Source organism: Myxine glutinosa, chromosome 2, assembly GCF_964187855.1.
Source record: "Myxine glutinosa chromosome 2, kmMyxGlut1.1, whole genome shotgun sequence".
In the NCBI taxonomy this organism is placed as follows: domain Eukaryota; kingdom Metazoa; phylum Chordata; class Myxini; order Myxiniformes; family Myxinidae; genus Myxine; species Myxine glutinosa.
In genome coordinates, this window is record NC_136262.1 from 231,351,864 (window position 1) to 231,370,634 (window position 18,771).

Below are 18,771 nucleotides of genomic sequence, written 5' to 3' on the forward strand. Positions count from 1 at the left end.
AGATGGAGAAGATTGTCATGGGGACCGCAAGGCTAACCCCCACTCTAGCAGGGAAAATGTCCTTAAAATGCATGTTGTTGTACCAAGTTTGATATAAATCCCTTCAGCTGTTATCAAGTTATAACATTTTTACCTGACATTACCTCTGACGCCAGAATCCAATCAGTTCATCTTTGCTTCATATATACTGATACAAAATTTGTTAAAAATCCTATCACTTGTTCACAAGTTGCCGTGGCAACACAATTTTTACTTACCCTGACCTTTGACCCCAAAATTTAATCATTTCATGTTGTGATGGGATTGGGATTCTGAACAAAGTTGGTACAAGTATGTATTGTGATGCAAAGATTAACCGATTTGATTTTGTGATTAGGAGGTCAAAGGTCAAAGTCTGTAATAGGTCTACAACTTGAGAACGGCTGATATTATGAAGGGATTTTTTTTTCTTTTTTTTTTGTATACTGAATCGAGGCTCGTGAAAGAGCTGACAATTACTTCACAAACAAATCAACCAGACAAACAAAATATATAAAAAGAGGGAGCAGAAGACAAGAGAAGGGGAAGCACACAAACACTTGAGAGCACACAACATTTAAGAGCAGGGAGATGTGTGGGAGGGAGGGGGCTTGGGGGAGGAGGCGTGGGAAGGGGGGGGGGTGGGAGAAGTATAAAACACAAGGCACCAAGGACTTCCAGGACAGAAGTTGGTATTTCAAAAAAGTGGATTTGGGGTGAAATTAGCGGAGGTAGAAAAGATCAAGGTTTTGGATGGGGAAAGATAAGAGATGGTGGTGAACAGCTGTTTTAAAGACCTGGAGGGTGGAGTGGGATTGAAGAGAGTGAGGGAGTTTGTTCCAGAGGCAGGAGAAAAGAGGAATGAAGGAGTGAAGGTGAGCAGAGAGTCTTGATTTTGGCAGTTTAACCATAAGAGGGTTGCAGGCAGAACTTGTGCGACCTGTAGGAATATTTGCGGAACAGAGCCCAGAGAGAGCTGGGGGGGCAAGGCCAGAGAGGAGTCGGTAGAAGACGGAAAGACCACCAACCTGCCTGCGGTGAGTGAGTGAGAGGCCCTTGGAGTTCGCTTCATCGCGGGAGATTCCAATGATTCTGAATGCTTTGGTTTCAACAGCGTGGAGACGAGCTAGGTGTGAGGCAGGAGCACCAGCCCAGTGGGGAGAGCAGTATTCCATTGAGCTGCGGATGAAAGCCTTGTATGTGGTGAGGAGCTCAGGTGTGCCAAGGAAGGACTTCTGCACGACAGAGGATGCCCAGTCGGCGACTGGCTTTGGAGGCCAGATTTGAAATGTGGTTTTCCCAGGAAAGATCATGGCAGATAGTGAGACCCAAAAGCTTGAGTGACAGAACTTCTTGGAGAGGATTATTCAGAAAGTGGATGGGAGGGTTGTCCAGTCGGTCTTTTCAGAGAGACATCGTAAGAGTGTGAGATTTGTCAGGATTGAAAGACATGGTCCACTTGTTTGCCCAGTCTGTGATTTTGTCCAGGTCTGCAGAGAGTGAGGAGGCTGCAGACTGCCGATCTGAGGGATGAAGAATGGAGCGACAGAGAGTAGAGTCATCAGCAAAGAGATAGAGAGGATTTTCAAGAGAGTCAGAGAGATCATTGATGAAGACCAGAAAAAGCACAGGGCCCAGAACACTGCCTTGGGGAACTCCAGCCTGAACAGGAAGAGGAGTCAAACTCCAAGTCAAACTTGGTACAGGTACGTATACAATGATATAGAGATCAACTGATTAGATTTTGGGGTCAAGAGGTCAAAGATCAAATGTCAGACTGTCAGTATAAGTATGTATGATGCTAAGTCAGGTAAAAATTCTGTTACCGAGCTAACTTGTGAATCAGTCATGGGACTTTCACCAAAATTGGTATAATTATCTATCTATAATTCCAGTAATCTGTGTGTGTATGTGTGTGTGTATGTGTGTGTGTCTGTATGTTTGTCTGTGACCGCTGTTTCTCGACAACCACGGGTCCGATATACTTGAAACTTGCCAGGTATATTGCTGGGGACCCGAGGATGTGCCTTTTCAAGGTTTGAAATTAATCGGACAAGTGGTTCCCAAGGTATGGTCACCGTACTCGCAAGCCGTTCGCTTTGGCTTTGCGAATGGACCAAACCATTTCATGTAAATAGAGGGGGGGGGGGGTTCTACCGTACTCGCAAGCCGTTCGCTTTGGCTTTGCGAATGGACCAAACCATTTCATGTAAATAGAGGGGGGGGTTCTGTGGTCGTTACTGCCACGTGGTTTCAAAGTTTTTTTTTGTTGTTGTTGTTTGCACGCATGTTTTTTTGCACCCACATACGGGCACGCCCTAGTATATTATGATGCAAAGATAAACGGATCTGATTTTGGGATCAAGAGGTCAAAGATCAGAGGTCATATTAAGTTACAATTATTTTGTTACCCGCGATAACTTAACGGCTGAAGGGATCCAAGTCAAACTTGGTACAAGTATCTATAATGATGAAAAGATGAACTGATTCGATTTTGGGATCAAGAGGTCAAGGGTCAGAGGTCAGGTTAAGAAAAAATCATGTTGTCGCGCCAGCTCGTGAACCAGTGATTAGATTCTGAACAAACTTGGTTTAAGTATACATGATGCAAAGATGAACTGATTGGATTATGCCATCAATAGGTCAAAGATCAGAGGTCATGTCAGGTAAAAATGTGATAACTTGAGAACAGCTTAAGGGATTTAAATCAAACTTGGTACAAGTAAGTATAATCTATATATATAAAACACAGTTTGTTTGTGTGTGTGTGTGTGTGTGTGTGTGTGTGTGTGTGTGTGTGTGTGTGTGTGTGTGTGTGTGTGTGTGTGTGTGTGTGTGTGTGTGTGTGTGTGTAATGTTACCGATAGACTCCTAAACGGAGAGGCTTACGTGCTTGATATTTGGCATAGACATGGCCATTGAGCCTGGGACGAACATGGCCGAACTCAAAATATTTGATGATCCATATTTTTTTATTCATATTTACCTCAGCGCATTTCAGCGCACGGAATCAACGGAATCAGAGCAGGTGGGTGCTGATTCGCTCAGAGCGATCACGTGATGACGCTATGATGCTATGAACGCTATGACGCTATGAACGCTATGACGCTATGAAAAAAAAAATCGCTATGAAACGCTATGAACGATATGACGCTATGACCGCTATGACGCTATGAAAAAAAAAATCGCTATGACGCTATGAAACGCTACGACGCTATGAAAAAAAAAATCGCTATGACGCTATGAAACGCTATGACACTATGAAAAAAAATAATCGCTCGCTTTGCCAAGGGGCTCGTTCCCCTCCCCTCCCCCGCCCGGCAATGCCGGGTACTTCTGCTAGTGTTGTAATAATGTGGGTGGAGGCACATCGTTCGACATTGTGACATCGAAGAGTGTCGTTCTAGTTTTTCCCTACTTTATTACTTCACTCTCGCATAAGCAAAACATTGCTATAAACTTGGTGAACTGAAGCAAAACATTTTCAAACCTTTGGGCATTTTTTGTTAATCTTGTAGGTTTGACATGTGGCTTGCAAATTCGTCGTGACAAAATAATAATAATCATACAAAACAATTGAAAAAAAACAAACACCTGAAGTGAAAGTACATTTTCTCAACTGACTTGGGATCAGCCCTGCTACTCCAAAGTGCAATGCTCTCTGATGCACAAAGCCAATACCAAATTTATAACAATGACCCATGCTTGTATTGTTCACTCACAAAACTTTAAATGGGATGTAAAATGTGTCGTTAAGAACCAGGTATTATATTATTAGTCGAAACTCACTTTGTAGTTGTGAAAGAGACAAGCTTGAAAGGTTATCCTGTTGTGTGAGGCGAGACCCAAAATCCAACAGGTGTTCTTCGCTCTTCAAAAAAAAATCCAGCATATCAAGTTGCCTGTTTTGCAGTCCAGCCTGAAAAGACAGTAATAACAATATATGATCAACATTGATCATGAAGAATAAACAAAAATCAAATATCAAAATAGTGGATTTTATCTAAAGAGGACCTCAAAGGAGCACAGAGGTTTAACTTGTATCAACATAAGCTAATTTGTTCTTATTAATTGGAGACAAAAACAACAACACATTCTATTCCTCAACAAAATCAAAACTATCAAAAACAATTTTAAAATTAGTGTACTTGTGTTCTCTTCGATAATACAAATGCTTGAATGCATCTTCATATTTCTTCACGTCATAAAAGTTTAAATACCCACAATACAGGTGTTGGGCTAGCGGCTAGGGTGCCGGCTTAGGATCCTAGGATCCTGGGTTCGTATCCCGGTCGATCGCTGAATTAACGCCAGGGGGGTTGACTCAGCCTGTCATCCTTCCGAGGTCGGCTAATTTGAGTACCAGTTCACTAGTAATTCCCTGTTTGTCGTTAAAGGCGGCAAAAAGGGTTGGCGTCAGGAAGGGCATCCGGCCGTAAAACATTGCTTCAAAAAGGGGACCAAAAAAACAACAACAACCATGGTTCCCGAAAAAGGCCAACCCCCGCTTTGCGGGGAAAAATGGCCTCTAAAGGTGTTTTTTTTTTATTATAATACAGCTTTTTATATCCAGGTGGATGAACGTATATTTTAAGATTTATAAGATGTCATCTATCAATATCTTGCTCAAATCACAAAGTGTTAAACACAGATAAATCAACTTTGGAATAAAAATGTGTTTTCTGTTATCACTGCGATCAAGTTTTATTTTAAAAATCATTCTGCTCTCAAACTAGTTCAACAATTTATATACTGTTGCAAAGTTCATTTTACTAGCAAGTTGCCCGTGCCAGCATGGGATTCTAAACGAGGTATGGATGGAGCAGGCAAAAAGGCAAATGGGGTCTTCGTTCATTGAGCCGGCAAGCTGGGAGCAACAATTCACATTATTTGCCACATCTGATGCAATTCAAATGCTCTAATGGCAGTGTGGTGCTCCATTTGAAGCTGTTTGTTTGATATATGTAGCTTTTTGATGCCTAAGGTCCGCAATAAAATTTGGATTGGCATCAACGCCAGCGAGTAATTTCAAATCAATTGTAGGATTCTTATATCTACTCTTTACTTTGACTCTCCATAGTCTTTCCAAATACCAAATCAACTTTTAAAAGTCCAATTTGAAGCAAGTCATTGCTTTCTTTTTCATAAAGTATTAAATATGGTTCACCCGAGGGTGGGCTACTAGAAAAGGCCCCATAAATGCAATGAACATGGAATTCTAGCTGAGTTGAGGATGGAGGCTTCCAACAGCAGAACACGAGTGCACGCACGCACGCACGCACACACACACACACACACACACACACACACACACACACACACACACACACACACACACACACACACACACACACACACACACACACACACCATTTTATTTGTAGTAATTTCAACAAATTGTTTTTTTCCTGTATTTTTAAGGTTAATTTCAGTCAAATGTTGGATCTGGAATTTGACAAATCACATTTATTCGCAACTATTATATTCATGACAGGAAATATAAAGTAAATATACACATCATAACAACATAAGCAGGAAGTGATTATACCCATCATGCCTCTGCTGTATCGACACCCTATTCATGTAATCTACAAATTTAATTAAGGTATATGCATTAATCCCATTCTTATCATCAACTAACTTGACATCCACATCCATTTCTTTGCAACTAACCTAAATATCTTACTTTTACTCTATCAAAAAATTAAGTCAAGGCACCATCATACAATTGTATACTATTGTTTTGAAACGCCATTGGATCTTTATAGTCTGAAAACTACAACGGCACACAGTAGAGAGCATAACTCTGCCAGGTGAACAGTTTACATTTTGTATCCCAGAGTAGGTCAGAAAATCACAACACAGAATCACATTTAATCAAAATCATCTGTCTATAACTTTTTGAGATATCCTGCTATATATCGTTTTTGGCCCTATCTCCCAATAGTTAAGAATCACTTTCAAAAATTCCACTAGCCGGATCCGGATCCGGATCTTCACCAAAATTGAATCGATTCTTCCTCGTCACACACACAACCTGTCCACCAAGTTTCGTCGGAATCCATCCATAATTTTTATAGATATCCTGATATATGTTGTTTTAGCCCCATCTCTCAATGGTGAGGAATCACTTATAAAATGAAAGAAATCATATCTGAATCCATATTCAGATTTTCACCAAAATTTAATCAATTAGTCCTCGTCACACACAACCTCTCCATCGTTTCGTCCAAATCTGTCGATAACTTTTTGAGACATCCTGCTATGTATCGTTTTTGGCCCTATCTACCAATGGTGAAGAATCGCTTAAAAAATTGTACGAGACGGATCCGAATCCGAATCTTCACCATAATTTAATCATTTCATCCCTGTGGCATACACTACATCTCTGCCAAATTTCGTCCGAATCCGTCCACAACTTTTTGAGATATCTTGTTCACAAACAGATAGAAAGGGGTGAAAACATAACCTCCATTCACCTTTGGTGGCGGAGGTAATTAAATGCAGATGGAACAGCTGGATTTAAGTAAAACATTACTCTGAAGAGCCGGGTGTCTTGCTTGGAGATAGAGAATCCCATGCAGTCGGTATGTCAGAAGAGCAGTTTGGGTTTTACCCTATCTGAAATCAAGCAAGCCCTGCCTCGATAAGTCAATGTTAAGTACATTATTACCTCTGCCACCAAAGGTGGATGGAGGTTATGTTTTTACCCCTGTCTGTTTGTTTGTCTGTTTGTCTATCTGTTAACATATCTCAAAAAGTTGTTGACGGATTTCGACGAAATTTGGCAGAGTGGTAGTGTATGTGACAAGGACGAAATGATTAGATTTTGGTGAACATTTTGGTGAAGATCCTGATTCGGATCCGGCAAGTAGAATTTTTAAGTTATTCTTCACCAGTGTGAGATATGGCTAAAACCAGTACATAGCACGATATCTCAATTAGTTATAGATGGTTTTGGTCGAAACTTGGTGGACCGGTTGGGTGTGTGACAAGGACGATTCGATTTTGGTGAAGATCTGAATATGGATTTGGATACAATAATTATTTAATTTCTAGGTGATTCTTCACCATTGAGAGATCGGGCGAAAAGCGATATACAACATATTTTAAAAAGTTGTGAATGAGTTATGACTAAACCTGGAGGACGAGTTGGTTAGATGACAAGAACCAGCCGATTAGATTTTGGTTCAGGTCCGAATCCAGATCCGGCCTATCAGTGGGATACCAAACATAAACTGTTCAGCCTGGTGGAGGTATGCGCTCTACCAAATGCCGTTCTAGTTTTTTTAATGTTCTAGTGCCCTCAATTTATCATTTCATATAACTTATATCTTCCAGGAGCTGAGATTTGTGTACAAAGAAAAACGTGCACAATCTTGTAATGACTATGAACATCAAAGGTAATAAATGCATCAAATTTCAGTCAAGAGGTTTAGGTCAATTAGTCCATCAAGCCTAAGCCTTATCCATACCTCATCAACATAACTTTTATATAACTAGCCCAATCCAGGATAGCCCAACACAGTAAAGTTGAAAACAACTAAAGGTGTGCTCGACCCCGAGAGAGAATGAACCAGCGAGGTATCCTATTTGAAGGCTAACTGCCCCTTTAGAAAAATGCCTTACGCATTTGAAGTCAAGCCCCACCACCTGAAAAAAAGTAAAATACCCTGAATAAAGTTCAGTTCATTGCAAACTGCTAGGATTCCCTATGAAAACCATCATTCTCACTTGCCGCATTAAATTTTTTGCCAGCGACGTGTATTTGGAGGCCAGGGAAGGGGGTGTAACATGGCACATGTGAAAACAAATATACATTTTTCATATCTGGATCCATTCATGCCAAGGTGCCATTCTTCTCATGGTTAATGCCCCATCCCACTCACAATTGTGCCCATTCTGAATTTGACTGGTATCCTATCTCTTTATTATATTTCAAGATAAATGCCTGGAACTGTGAAATCAAGTTAGTTATGTTCCCTTTTCTTTTCTATTTTTACCTGCATTTTCTTTCAGAATTATTGCATTTCAAAAACAATTTTATACAAGTGAATACATCAAACGAGCAACATGAGGGACCCACATTTGAGTAAGCTTTCGCCCTATAGATTTGAAAAGAATGAAGTGTAACGAATATCTCTAGTATGTATCTTAGCTCGTAAAGATTATCACCTCCAGAGCATTCAATGGAACAGAGCAGCGTTCCCACTGGTTGAGGAGACACAAAGAATCAACCAATCGCAGGCTGCCATGCACCATGAGCCGTGATAGGAGTTCATCGTGGCTTAAACCAAGTATGAACATGCTCAAGCCTTGCTCTAGATGGATGAGGGGACACACACACATTCAGGTAGGGAGAAGGGCAAGGTGCTAGACACTGCAAACCGAGAAAATCAGGTACTGTATAAGGGATTTTTTGGTTCACGAGTTATCAAACAGAGTGACCACTATATTCGTCATGGGTGTGTGTCTGTCTGTGTCTGTCTGTGTCTGTCCATAGCATAACTACCCGATGATATCATCTGATCTTGATGAAACTTGGGTGGAAGGTTGATATCATGATCTAGTTGTGTCCTGCCTAGAGTGGGCGTATTGCGCACATTGTGGGCGGAGCGACGCCCGAAAAAGATGTCTTTTTAGGGGGTAATCGAGTTCAAGCTGCATTTTCTCCGAGGGAGTTTGTGGAATCTGACAGGGGTTTCGATATTTGGTTAGGCCAATGTCATGTGTCAAGCCCCACCGAGCTCGATTTTTCATTTTCGCCCCAAGGTCAAGGTCACAAGGTCACAAAATTTAGAAAAGTTGATTTTTGATGGTTTTATTACATTGTTCGCTTCCTGATAGGGTGAAATGTCGTACATGATCTTGTATTTCATGATGTATGTGATAATATAAGTTTTCCAACAAATTTCAGAATCTTCGACCTTTGACCTTTGAGGGTCACAAAGGTCAAAGTTTCAAAGTTGTCGGAATCAAACCAAATTTTCGGTATTGTGTAGCTAACTAACCTCATAACTGATTATACATTCTTTTCTATTTCATTTCAAGGTCAGTAACCTTCGTTTTGACCTTTCCAGGCCTGGCCTGTCCGGGCCCGTTTCGGTTATAGTCCGTCCTTTGTCAATGAATACCGCTCGCGAACCATCGTCGTGTCCTGACTTGTTTTTTTTTTGTTTTTTTTATCTCCTAGACAAAAAAAGGCTTTTCATGAAAGTTAGAAACTTTTTTAATCAAATTAGAAACTTTTTATTCAAGTAAAATAGATTAAACCAACATAGGACAACCAGACAAAGGGCAACTTTCATGAAAAGCCTTTTTTGGAAATGAAAACACAAACGGGTTGCGTATAACATGACATATCCAAGTAGATACCTCATTTTACAAAAATCTTCCAACTCAAATATAAAAGAACACCAAATTCCAATTGACAACTACACTGGTGATAACCGAGACATTATTTTGTTAAACAGCTCTGATTAAAGTGTTTATTACATAAAATTATTGCTGTATAACAATATTTCCACAATGAGCATGATCACATAAATGAGGCATAATCACAATGACAAATCTACAGAAATTCAGGATATAGAGTTTCAAAACAGATGGTATTCACAAACCTGTTAAAAGCAGGCAAGGACAATCGCCATCATCTATCTCCACCATAATTCCAGGTGATGCAGAAAAGCAAGGCAGCAGTGATCCATTAGAAATATCCCATAATAAAACAGTAAGATCTCCATTGTCAGTGAAAGCCAGTAGTGTTGTTGTACGCCCAACAGCTAAAAAGCACGCATGTGCAGAAGTCATTGGGCTAATGGCTGTGAGACCGAATGTGGATTTTGAAACTTCTTCAATCGAATCGTGTCTGTGGTCCCAAAGATGATCGAGACTGGTCCTTGTTCTTGGCTTTTTAAGGTGTGCTGGAGAAACCTGAGAATGAACCCAATGAAAAGCTGAGCCAGAAAATGCAGAGTGAGATGAAGATTTCTGTTGGTCTTGTAACTGTGTCAGCTGAACATTCCATGATCTGCAAAATAAGATTAAAAACCCAAATGAGTGACACATACATGACATGCCAAAAATAAATAAATATAAATTTAGGAAAACATTACTTATATTTTCCACCACCCAACCAGTCAACTTAAACTTCAATAAGGTACATTTGCTTTGATGGAACCCAAGAATCATGGGAGAAGAGTCTACATCTTGTGTGGGCCAAATATAAAGCAGAATATTTCAACCTTCGCTACCCACATCATGCCTGATGAACAACAGTCTCTTCCCTTATTCTTCAATAGGGCTAGATGATGTTTATATTTTTGCTAGTCGACTGTCGTCCCTCCAAATATTGATGAACTAGTGATATATTGACATTGTGCAATCACTTATAATAGTGTAACGTGACCACCCGGCGGCGATAGCGGGTGTTTGAGGGTATGCACTATCGATGTTAATACAGTCATAGCCAAAAAAATATTGGCACTCTTGCACTGTTTTCAAACAACTCACAATTTTCTCGAAAAATAAGTTCAAATTGACAAAAGTATTTGGTCTCCACAATTCTTTATTTCACTCTTAATATTGCAGAACCTTTCTTTTTGATTCAGAACTTAATATATCATGTCAAATCAGAAAATAAAAAGAAATGGCATTGACAAAATTATTGACACCCTGGACTTAATATTTGGCAGCACAAACTTTGGACAAAATAACTGCAGTCAAGTGCTTCCTATAGCCATGAATGAGCTTCCTACACCTCTCTACTGGCAGTATGGCCCACTATTCTTGTGCAAACTGCTCCAGTTCTCCCAGATTTGAAGGGTGCCTTCTTCCAACTGCTGTTTTCAGAGCTCCCCACAGGTGTTCAATGGGATTTAGATCTGGACTCATTGCTGGCCACTTCAGAACAGTCCAGCGTTTTGTCTTAAACCATTCCTGTGTGCTTTTTGAAGTGTGTTTGTGGTCATTGTCCTGCTGCAAGACCCATGACCTTCGACGGAGACCCCGCTTTCTGACACTGGGTTGAACATTGTGCTCCAAAATACCTTGGTAATCTCCTGATTTCATGATGCCATGCACACATTCAAGGCACGGCAGCACAGCAACCCCAAAACATCACTGAACCTCCATGTTTGACTGTAGGGAAGGTATTCTTTTCTTTGAAGGCTTCATTTTGTTTTCTGTTGACATAAGAGATGATGTTCTTTACCAAAAAGCTCTAATTTGGTCTCATCTATCCACAGGACAGTCTCCCAGAAGGATTTTTGCTTGTTCAGGTATGTTTTGGCAAACTCCAGTCAGGCTTTCTTATGTCTGTCTGTCTCTGTCTCTGTCTCAGCAGTGGGGTCCTCCTGGGTTTCTTACCATAAAACCCCTGACGATGGATGGTGCGAGTTGAAACTGTCGTACCTTGTGTCTGAAAGGTCAGCTTGGATCTGTTTGGCAGTTGATCGAGGTGCTTTCTCCACCATTCAAACAATCCTACGCTGGAATCTATGATCAAGATTTCTCTTGCGGCCATGTCCAGGGAGGTTGGCTACAGTGCCATGGGACTTAAACGTCCTGATAACATTGCGTATGGTGGACACAGGAACATCAAGGTCTTTGGAGATGGAATTGTAGCCTTGGGATTGTCCATGCTTTGCTACAATCTTGTGTCTGACCTCCTCAAACAATTATCTTGTTTTCTTTCTTTTCTCCATGCTCATTGCGGTACACACGGTGACACAAACAGCAGAATGGCTCTTTTTCTCGATTCAAACTAGTTGAATGAGTGGTTTTTATATTGAAGGCACCTGCAACTCACCACAGGTGAGTTCAATTCCGAAGTAAAGGAGAATTATCTGCTTGAAATCTAATTATTTCTAACAAGTTCTAAAAGGTGCCAATAATATTGTCCAGATCATTTTAGGATTACTATGTGGAATAAGCTATGATTTAGTAATTTTTTCAGTTTTTTTTGGTTTTGTTCCACAGCAAACCAAAGAAATACATATGTGGATACCAAAATATATTTTTAATTTCAACAATTGTCTGGAAGAAATGGTGCATTATTTGAAAAAAGTGCAAGGGTGCCAATATTTTTGGCCACAACTGTATGTGGACACCAAAATATTTTTTAATTTCAACAATTTTCTGGAAGAAATGGTGCATTATTTGAAAAAAAGTGCAAAGGTGCCAATATTTTAGGCCAATACTGTATAACCCTAATGATGACACTGTGCTTTACCAAAAAGCTCTAATTTGGTCTCATCTGTCCACAAGACATTCTCCCAGAAGGATTTTTTTATACACGAAGCACGAAGATATAGCTGTTTATCGCCATGTATTCTGTCCTGAAATTGATGCAGACACTTTTGTGTGCTCTCAATGAAAGCAGTGTCTGTGTCATTATCATACAAACACAACATCATAATGGGTATTTTTGAACATTAATTGCATTTCTGCAAAGTGGTGAAAAAGCTGCTGTTACCAGACATCGGACTTCATCTATACTGTAATAAACTGCATATTAAAGTCGCTGGATTTCTGCATCCACCCTCTGCCCGTCACGCTCTTTTCTCTGGGACGCCATTATGGCTTACATCTCATGCTCGGCTAAGTCTTCATGGACATGCATGTCATCCCAACGTCCATCACTCAACCTGGCCCATGCTTATCTATTTCTTTAACGTTTTTTCTTTGTTTACAAAGGACACATGGTGGGTGGGCAGGATGATATGCCAATTGACTGCAAAGGTTGAAGGATGAGTGTTGTGTTTTGACTATGCGGTTGTTATTTTGAGGGTAGAATGTTTTTGAGCTGCACTGGGGGCAGGGCATTTTTTATGCTTGCTTTGCCATCTTGATTAAAGCTCTCTTGCATGGGGTCTGAGTTAGAGTTCAGATGTGGTGAATGCAATAGTGCAAATAGTCCCCTCCTTCTTCCTCAAGGCACAGGCCCAGGATTCTCAACAGAAGACCCTGATGATGAGGCAGCATAACTGGCATCTGAGATGGGAAAAAGTTTTCTCACCATTCACATAAAAGGTGAGAGATAATGTTGCGTATACGTATATCTATTTTTTACTGGGACAATCGTGATAAGATAAAACAAGTCCTTTATGCCGATATTCTTACTAAATCAATGAAAATACGTCTCAAAATCTTCCGTTTACAATACCGCACATGACCTTTCCCATTATCAAATCTGCCGATATATCGACAATTTGAAAGATGTAGTATTGCGTTGACGATATTTTTTCAATATCTTATCGAACTGATATTGAGATATCGCACAGCGTGATTCCTCACCCCTCTCAAACTTTTGTAATAAAAACAACTGCTGGCATATTATTGGCTAAACCAATATTTAAGTGAAGTGGCAAAATGACCTCAACTAAAGAATCTGCAGCTAATCGTATTCTAAAATAATGATTAATTTCAAAGAAGAAACAAGATCAGATGTCAGCATCATCTATACATATTCATCCTTGCCTGTCAACATTGAAAGGCAGGGCCTCTTTAAGAGACCAACAAATGTCATCCTCATCAAAGATCCTCTCGTCATCAGCATCTCCACTGCAGACATAAGCTGCAAGTTCTTCATGTGCTGCACCACTGTTCGTCACATGCTCAGGAAATATTCTGTTTGATGCAAAGCCAGATCTTATCGTCATAGAGTTACACGAAAATATCAACTTTTGAACAGGCCAAAATAACGCATTTAAATAATAAATAAGTGGAAGACACTTGCCTGAAATAGTCTTTCAGTGGAATGGAGATAGCAATCTTAGAGTCATCCAAAGCCACAATATGCTCCAGACCATTTGAAACTGCAACGACTCTAAAAGGAATCTTGGGTAGGTCTTTACATTGAACTTCTGAATTTCTCACCCGGCAATACATGAGGATGTCGATATGAGCCTGACAAATGCCAGTGGTCAAATCAAAAATGTCTTCAATAGTTTTGTTAAGGTCACTGGATAAACCATGCTCAAACAGTACCAGGAAGTAAACAAACCAAGAAAAGTAAACTATATTCACAGAAAATTTAATTACTGTCACTGAATGTAGTGTGTGTGCACATTTAACAAGGAAGTTTGATGCAGGAAGAACCCATTCGGCCCATCATGCCTGGGCTATACCAACACTTGTAAGAAATCAAGATCTACAACATTGCCCCAATGGTAGGTTTAATTCAGTTTCGATCTCTGGAAACACCTGTAAGAAATCATCAAGCTTTGTATCAGTATTCCGTAATCATGGAAGTAGCGATCAATTAGCAATTAGTGCAAGCAAGCCTGGAACATCTAGATATACGCACCATTCGAGTATACACTATCACACAGAATAAATGTCACAGGAATGTATCGGAGCGAAGTTCGTCCGAGTTCTTATAGAAGCCTCTCAGTGGTTGGAGACAGCATAACACCTGGGTTCAACATAGACACAATTTCATTACATTCTCCCCGCCGTTAAAACTACACTTCCGCTAAGGCAGAAATCAAGCCAGCAGCACATAGTAGCAGAGTAATATCAGTGAGCGGCAGTTTCCAGTCCATGTCAGGGTGTCCCAACCATAGCGGTCGGGGCGGCGAATCTCTCTCCCGGCGCGGGTCCTGTAACTACTGGGTACTACATCCCCAAGACCGGAGTCCCCCGCGTCAGAGTAGCCGCCTAAATCGGGTGACGGCGGTGGCCCCACAGGGCCAGCAGGATCGGGTGCATGTAGCGGTGAGGATGCCGGCAGATACTCCATTGGCGGATCAACGGGCAGATCAACGGAATCGTAAGCTGGTTTGTCAACTTCCCCGCATGGGGCCAGGTGGCGTACTGAGACCGTCGACTCCCGTCCATTGGGCAACAACACACGAGCATGCTCGGGGTTAGCTTGGAGAACCTGCACCTTATCCACCAGCGGGTCATATTTACTCATGCGAACTGCACATTTGAAAAAGCCGGTCCCGGCTCAGCAAGCCAACCCGGTAAATGTCGGGTACTACCCGAACACCTCGGGTAACGAAACATCCGTTCGTGGGGAGTTTGATTGGTAGCAGTGAAAAATAAGGTCCTGATCGAGTTTAATGCCACGGGTAGTGACCAAGCCCATTTGTCTAGTCCTCGGCCGCGGGACTTAAGACTCAGAGTAACGGCCCTCCATATAATGCCATTAAAGCGTTCGACCTGTCCATTCGCGTGTGGCCCTATACGGAGTAGTATAGCTAGAAGCGACATTATGCTGGAGCAAGAAGTTCCTCACATCCTGGGACAAGAACACCGCGCCTCGATCGGTATGCACATAGGCCGGCTTCCCAAACATAGAAAACAAGTTCTGCAGGCACCGGATAACCGTAGCAGCAGACATATCTCCGCACAGGAAAGCAAAAGGGAATCTAGAGAACTCATCAACGATCGTGAGTAGATAACGAGAATTACTCGAAGCCGGTGACGCCGGCAGTGGTCCTTTGAAATCCATCGCCAATCTCTCCCACGGCCTAGTGGCTCGGAGCAGCGTGCCCATAGAAGGGTTGTAGAAGCGAGGTTTGAGTTCAGCGCATACGGAACAAGTGCGACAGAGCTGACGAATATCCTCAATGGAATATGGCAAGTTACGACTGCGCACGTAATGAGCGAAACGCGTCACACCGGGATGGCACAAGGTGTCATGAAGAACGCGCAGGTCCTCAAAAGAGGTGAGGCTCGCACACATCGCCGGCCGCGAAAAAGCATCGGCAACAAGGTTATCCCGCCTGGGCGATATTTGATTGTGTAGCAGAAATTGGCGAGCTCGATCCGCCAGCGAGTGATTTTCTCATTCTTAATGCGTTGAGCATGCTGCGTGTCGTACATAAAAGCAACGCTCTGTTGATCTGTGATAATTTGGAAACATCGTCCGAGCAAATAGGGACGCCAACGCCTGATCGACTCGACAATGGCATACGCCTCCTTTTCGAGACGAATGAGACGAATGTCTCCGTTCCGCGGAGGAGAGAGTCCTTGAAAAGAGGGCCACAGGGCGCACCCCTCTCCCCCCCCCCCCCCCCCCCCCCGAGAGAGTGTCGCAGCTATCGCATGATCCGACGCATCTCTTTCCAAAACAAAGGATTTATTTTCGTCAATCGTCGACACAGCGGCGCCAGCGATGTTGGACTTGAGGCCATGAAAAGCGGCCTTGGCAGCAAGACTCATGGGGAACGCATCGCAATCCACAAGTGGGTGGAGCTTCGCAGAAACATTTTGAACCCACTTGGAATAATGAGCAAACAGCCCGAGAGCACGCTTCAATGAAGCATGATCGCAGGGCGGGGCCATGTCGAGCAAGGGTCGCAGACGCTCCTTATCCGGAGCGACAGAGCCGTGGGTCACGGTGTACCCCAGGAGATCTATCGTGCGAGCAGAGTAGCGACATTTAGCCTCATTCATAGTCAAGCGATACCTGTGCGCGACCTCGAGGAAGCACTTCAGATTAGCATCATGATGTTCTTTGTCATACCCGCAACCCGTGAGATTATCCAGATAAACAAAGACATCGGTTAAGTTCTCCTTAGCGATGAGGTCGTCCATAGCCCTTTGAAAACACGCAACCCCATTCGTGACCCCGAAAGGTAGCCAGGTGAACTGGTACAACCTCTGGCCTGATTCAAACGCAGTATAGATGCGATCTGCCGCGGAGATGGGGATCTGATGATATGCACTACGTAGATCGAGAGTGCTATAGACCGAGTACTGTGCCACCTGTCGAACCAGGGAGTCCATTCCAGGGAGTGGGTAGGCATCCAATTGGGTAAACCGATTAATCGTCTGCGAATAGTCGATTACCATGCGTTTGCGATGCGATTCGGTTCGTACCACCAGAACTTGGGCCCGCCAAGGCGACCGACTAGGTTCTATGATACCTTCCTTTAGTAGCTGCGCAGTCTCTTCCGCAATGAATTGCGTGTCAGCCCGTGAGTAGCGTCGTGATTTAACTGCAACAGGTGTACAGTCTGTGGTCATATTGGGAAACAGCGACAGTGGCTCAATTTCCATCCCTGCAAGAGCACACACAGCAAGAGTATCAGTACCACCAAATTCCATTTCCAAGCGCCCATGTCGCTGGAGAAAATCATGTCCTAACAAAACTTCTGCACATAATGCTAGTAAGACCATTAAATGCACATCCGGAAACATTCGACCCTTAATTACAAGCTTCAGTCGACATTCCCCCTTTGTGCTAAGCCATAGCCCCTGAGAAGCCATGAAGATTCTGCATCTTGTCCCAAGAATCGGCCATCCATGTTTCTGTACAAGTCGAAAATCAACATAACTATCAGTGGATCCCGTGTCAATTAAAGCATTTGCAAAAATTCCTTCAATCATGATTGGGATAATCGCGCAGGACAGGCCAGGTGGCCCTGTAGATGTCGAATCGTCGAGAGGAGGCACTCGAGCCTCGCGTGTGGATCCGACGCCAGCTAATGTCTTTCGAGCCATTGAATTTGCTTGTAGGCCAGTCGTGCCGCCTCCAGAGGGCGTTCGTGCCACGCGCGAAGATCCCAGCTTTCGTGGTCAAAGTAGATCGTTGGTCGATCGTGCCGCCTCCGGAGGGCGCTCGTGCCACGCGCGGAGTTTCGAAGCCAGCGTTCGCCGATCGGGTGGCCGATCCCGGAAGTTGGCTGGGCGTCGAAAGAATTCCTGTCAAGGACGGTCGTGCCGCGTACTGAAGTGATTGCGACACTTGTTTAGTCGGCGCGGCGAGTCTCATCAAGGTCGAGCTCTCAGCTCAGGGCCCACGGAGAGGGGCAATCCCAATCAAGGTCGGGCGAGGCGCGCCGTTCGTACCGCTGGCGCGGAGATAAGCACATTCAGCGTCGTGCGAGCTCGCCGGCCCCGTGACGCTCGACAAACTTTTGCAAAGTGACCCGTCTTTGCACACAAATGACACTTCGCTTCCTTAGCCAGACAAACTGACCTGAGATGGTTCCGGTTCCCGCAGAAATAGCACTTAGCGTTACTTCCTGGCTTGGGTCCAGCAGTAGCAACCGCCGTCAAATTCGGATCGGAGTCCTCGAGAGTGTCCGTTGTCCCCGATTCCGGCGGAGGTACAGCATCTTCTAGCTCGGCGGTAGCTCTCTCCGGTCATGTCTGTCGGGATATCCCGGCAGTGACGTATGGGCGTTCATACGCATCGGATTGTTCCCGCGCATCGATGTACACGTGAGATAACCGAAGGGCTTCGTCTAGGGTCAAGTCGGGTTCTTCAAGAAGTCTTTGGCTGATGACCGGCGATCTTAAACCTGAGACATAAGCATCGCGGACAAGGTCATCACATACTTGTTCATGGGTGCGTACCGCAGGGGTACAGTCCTTCAGTAGTCGTCTGAGGTCTTGAGCGAATTGGTCTATAGTCTCCGTGGGCTGTTGTCGACGAGACGCAAGCAAATGTCTGGAGTAGACCACGCTTCGTGTTTTAATGTAGATACGTTTCAGCTCAGCCACAGCAGCATCGTACGTCGTGCACTGTTCAATGGACATATACACATTATGGTGCACCTTGGATTGCAGCACTGCAAGCTTCGTGTCAGCGGTGATTTCCTCCTGGGAATTGAATTGATTAGCCAAGACCTTCAGCCAATGTGCCAGTTGCGTGGCGGCGTCCGTCACCTGGGGGTCTGCGCTGCAGACTGGAACTTGGATCAGCTTATGAGCCATGTCGTTCTCGTTCGGGACGAAGAGAGGAAACTGAATTAATTGTTGTAAGAAATCAAGATCTACAACATTGTCCCAATA

At 43.2% G+C, this 18,771-nt stretch overlaps 1 protein-coding gene across 4 annotated transcripts in view; it reads right to left on the bottom strand.

The window, feature by feature from the left end:
* SPG11 (SPG11 vesicle trafficking associated, spatacsin) overlaps nt 1-18,771 on the bottom strand; it is a 251,910-nt gene that overhangs the window by 210,519 nt on the left and 22,620 nt on the right. For all 4 annotated transcript variants that reach the window (XM_078772351.1, XM_078772350.1, XM_078772348.1 and 1 more), the window contains exons 4-8: nt 13,757-13,958; nt 13,498-13,647; nt 9,639-10,048; nt 8,194-8,339; nt 3,808-3,937 (exon numbers count right to left, since the gene is read on the bottom strand). In XM_078772351.1, coding sequence (XP_078628477.1) covers nt 3,808-3,937; nt 8,194-8,339; nt 9,639-10,048; nt 13,498-13,647; nt 13,757-13,958 — 1,038 coding nt within the window. The remainder of the gene's footprint in view (nt 1-3,807; nt 3,938-8,193; nt 8,340-9,638; nt 10,049-13,497; nt 13,648-13,756; nt 13,959-18,771) is intronic.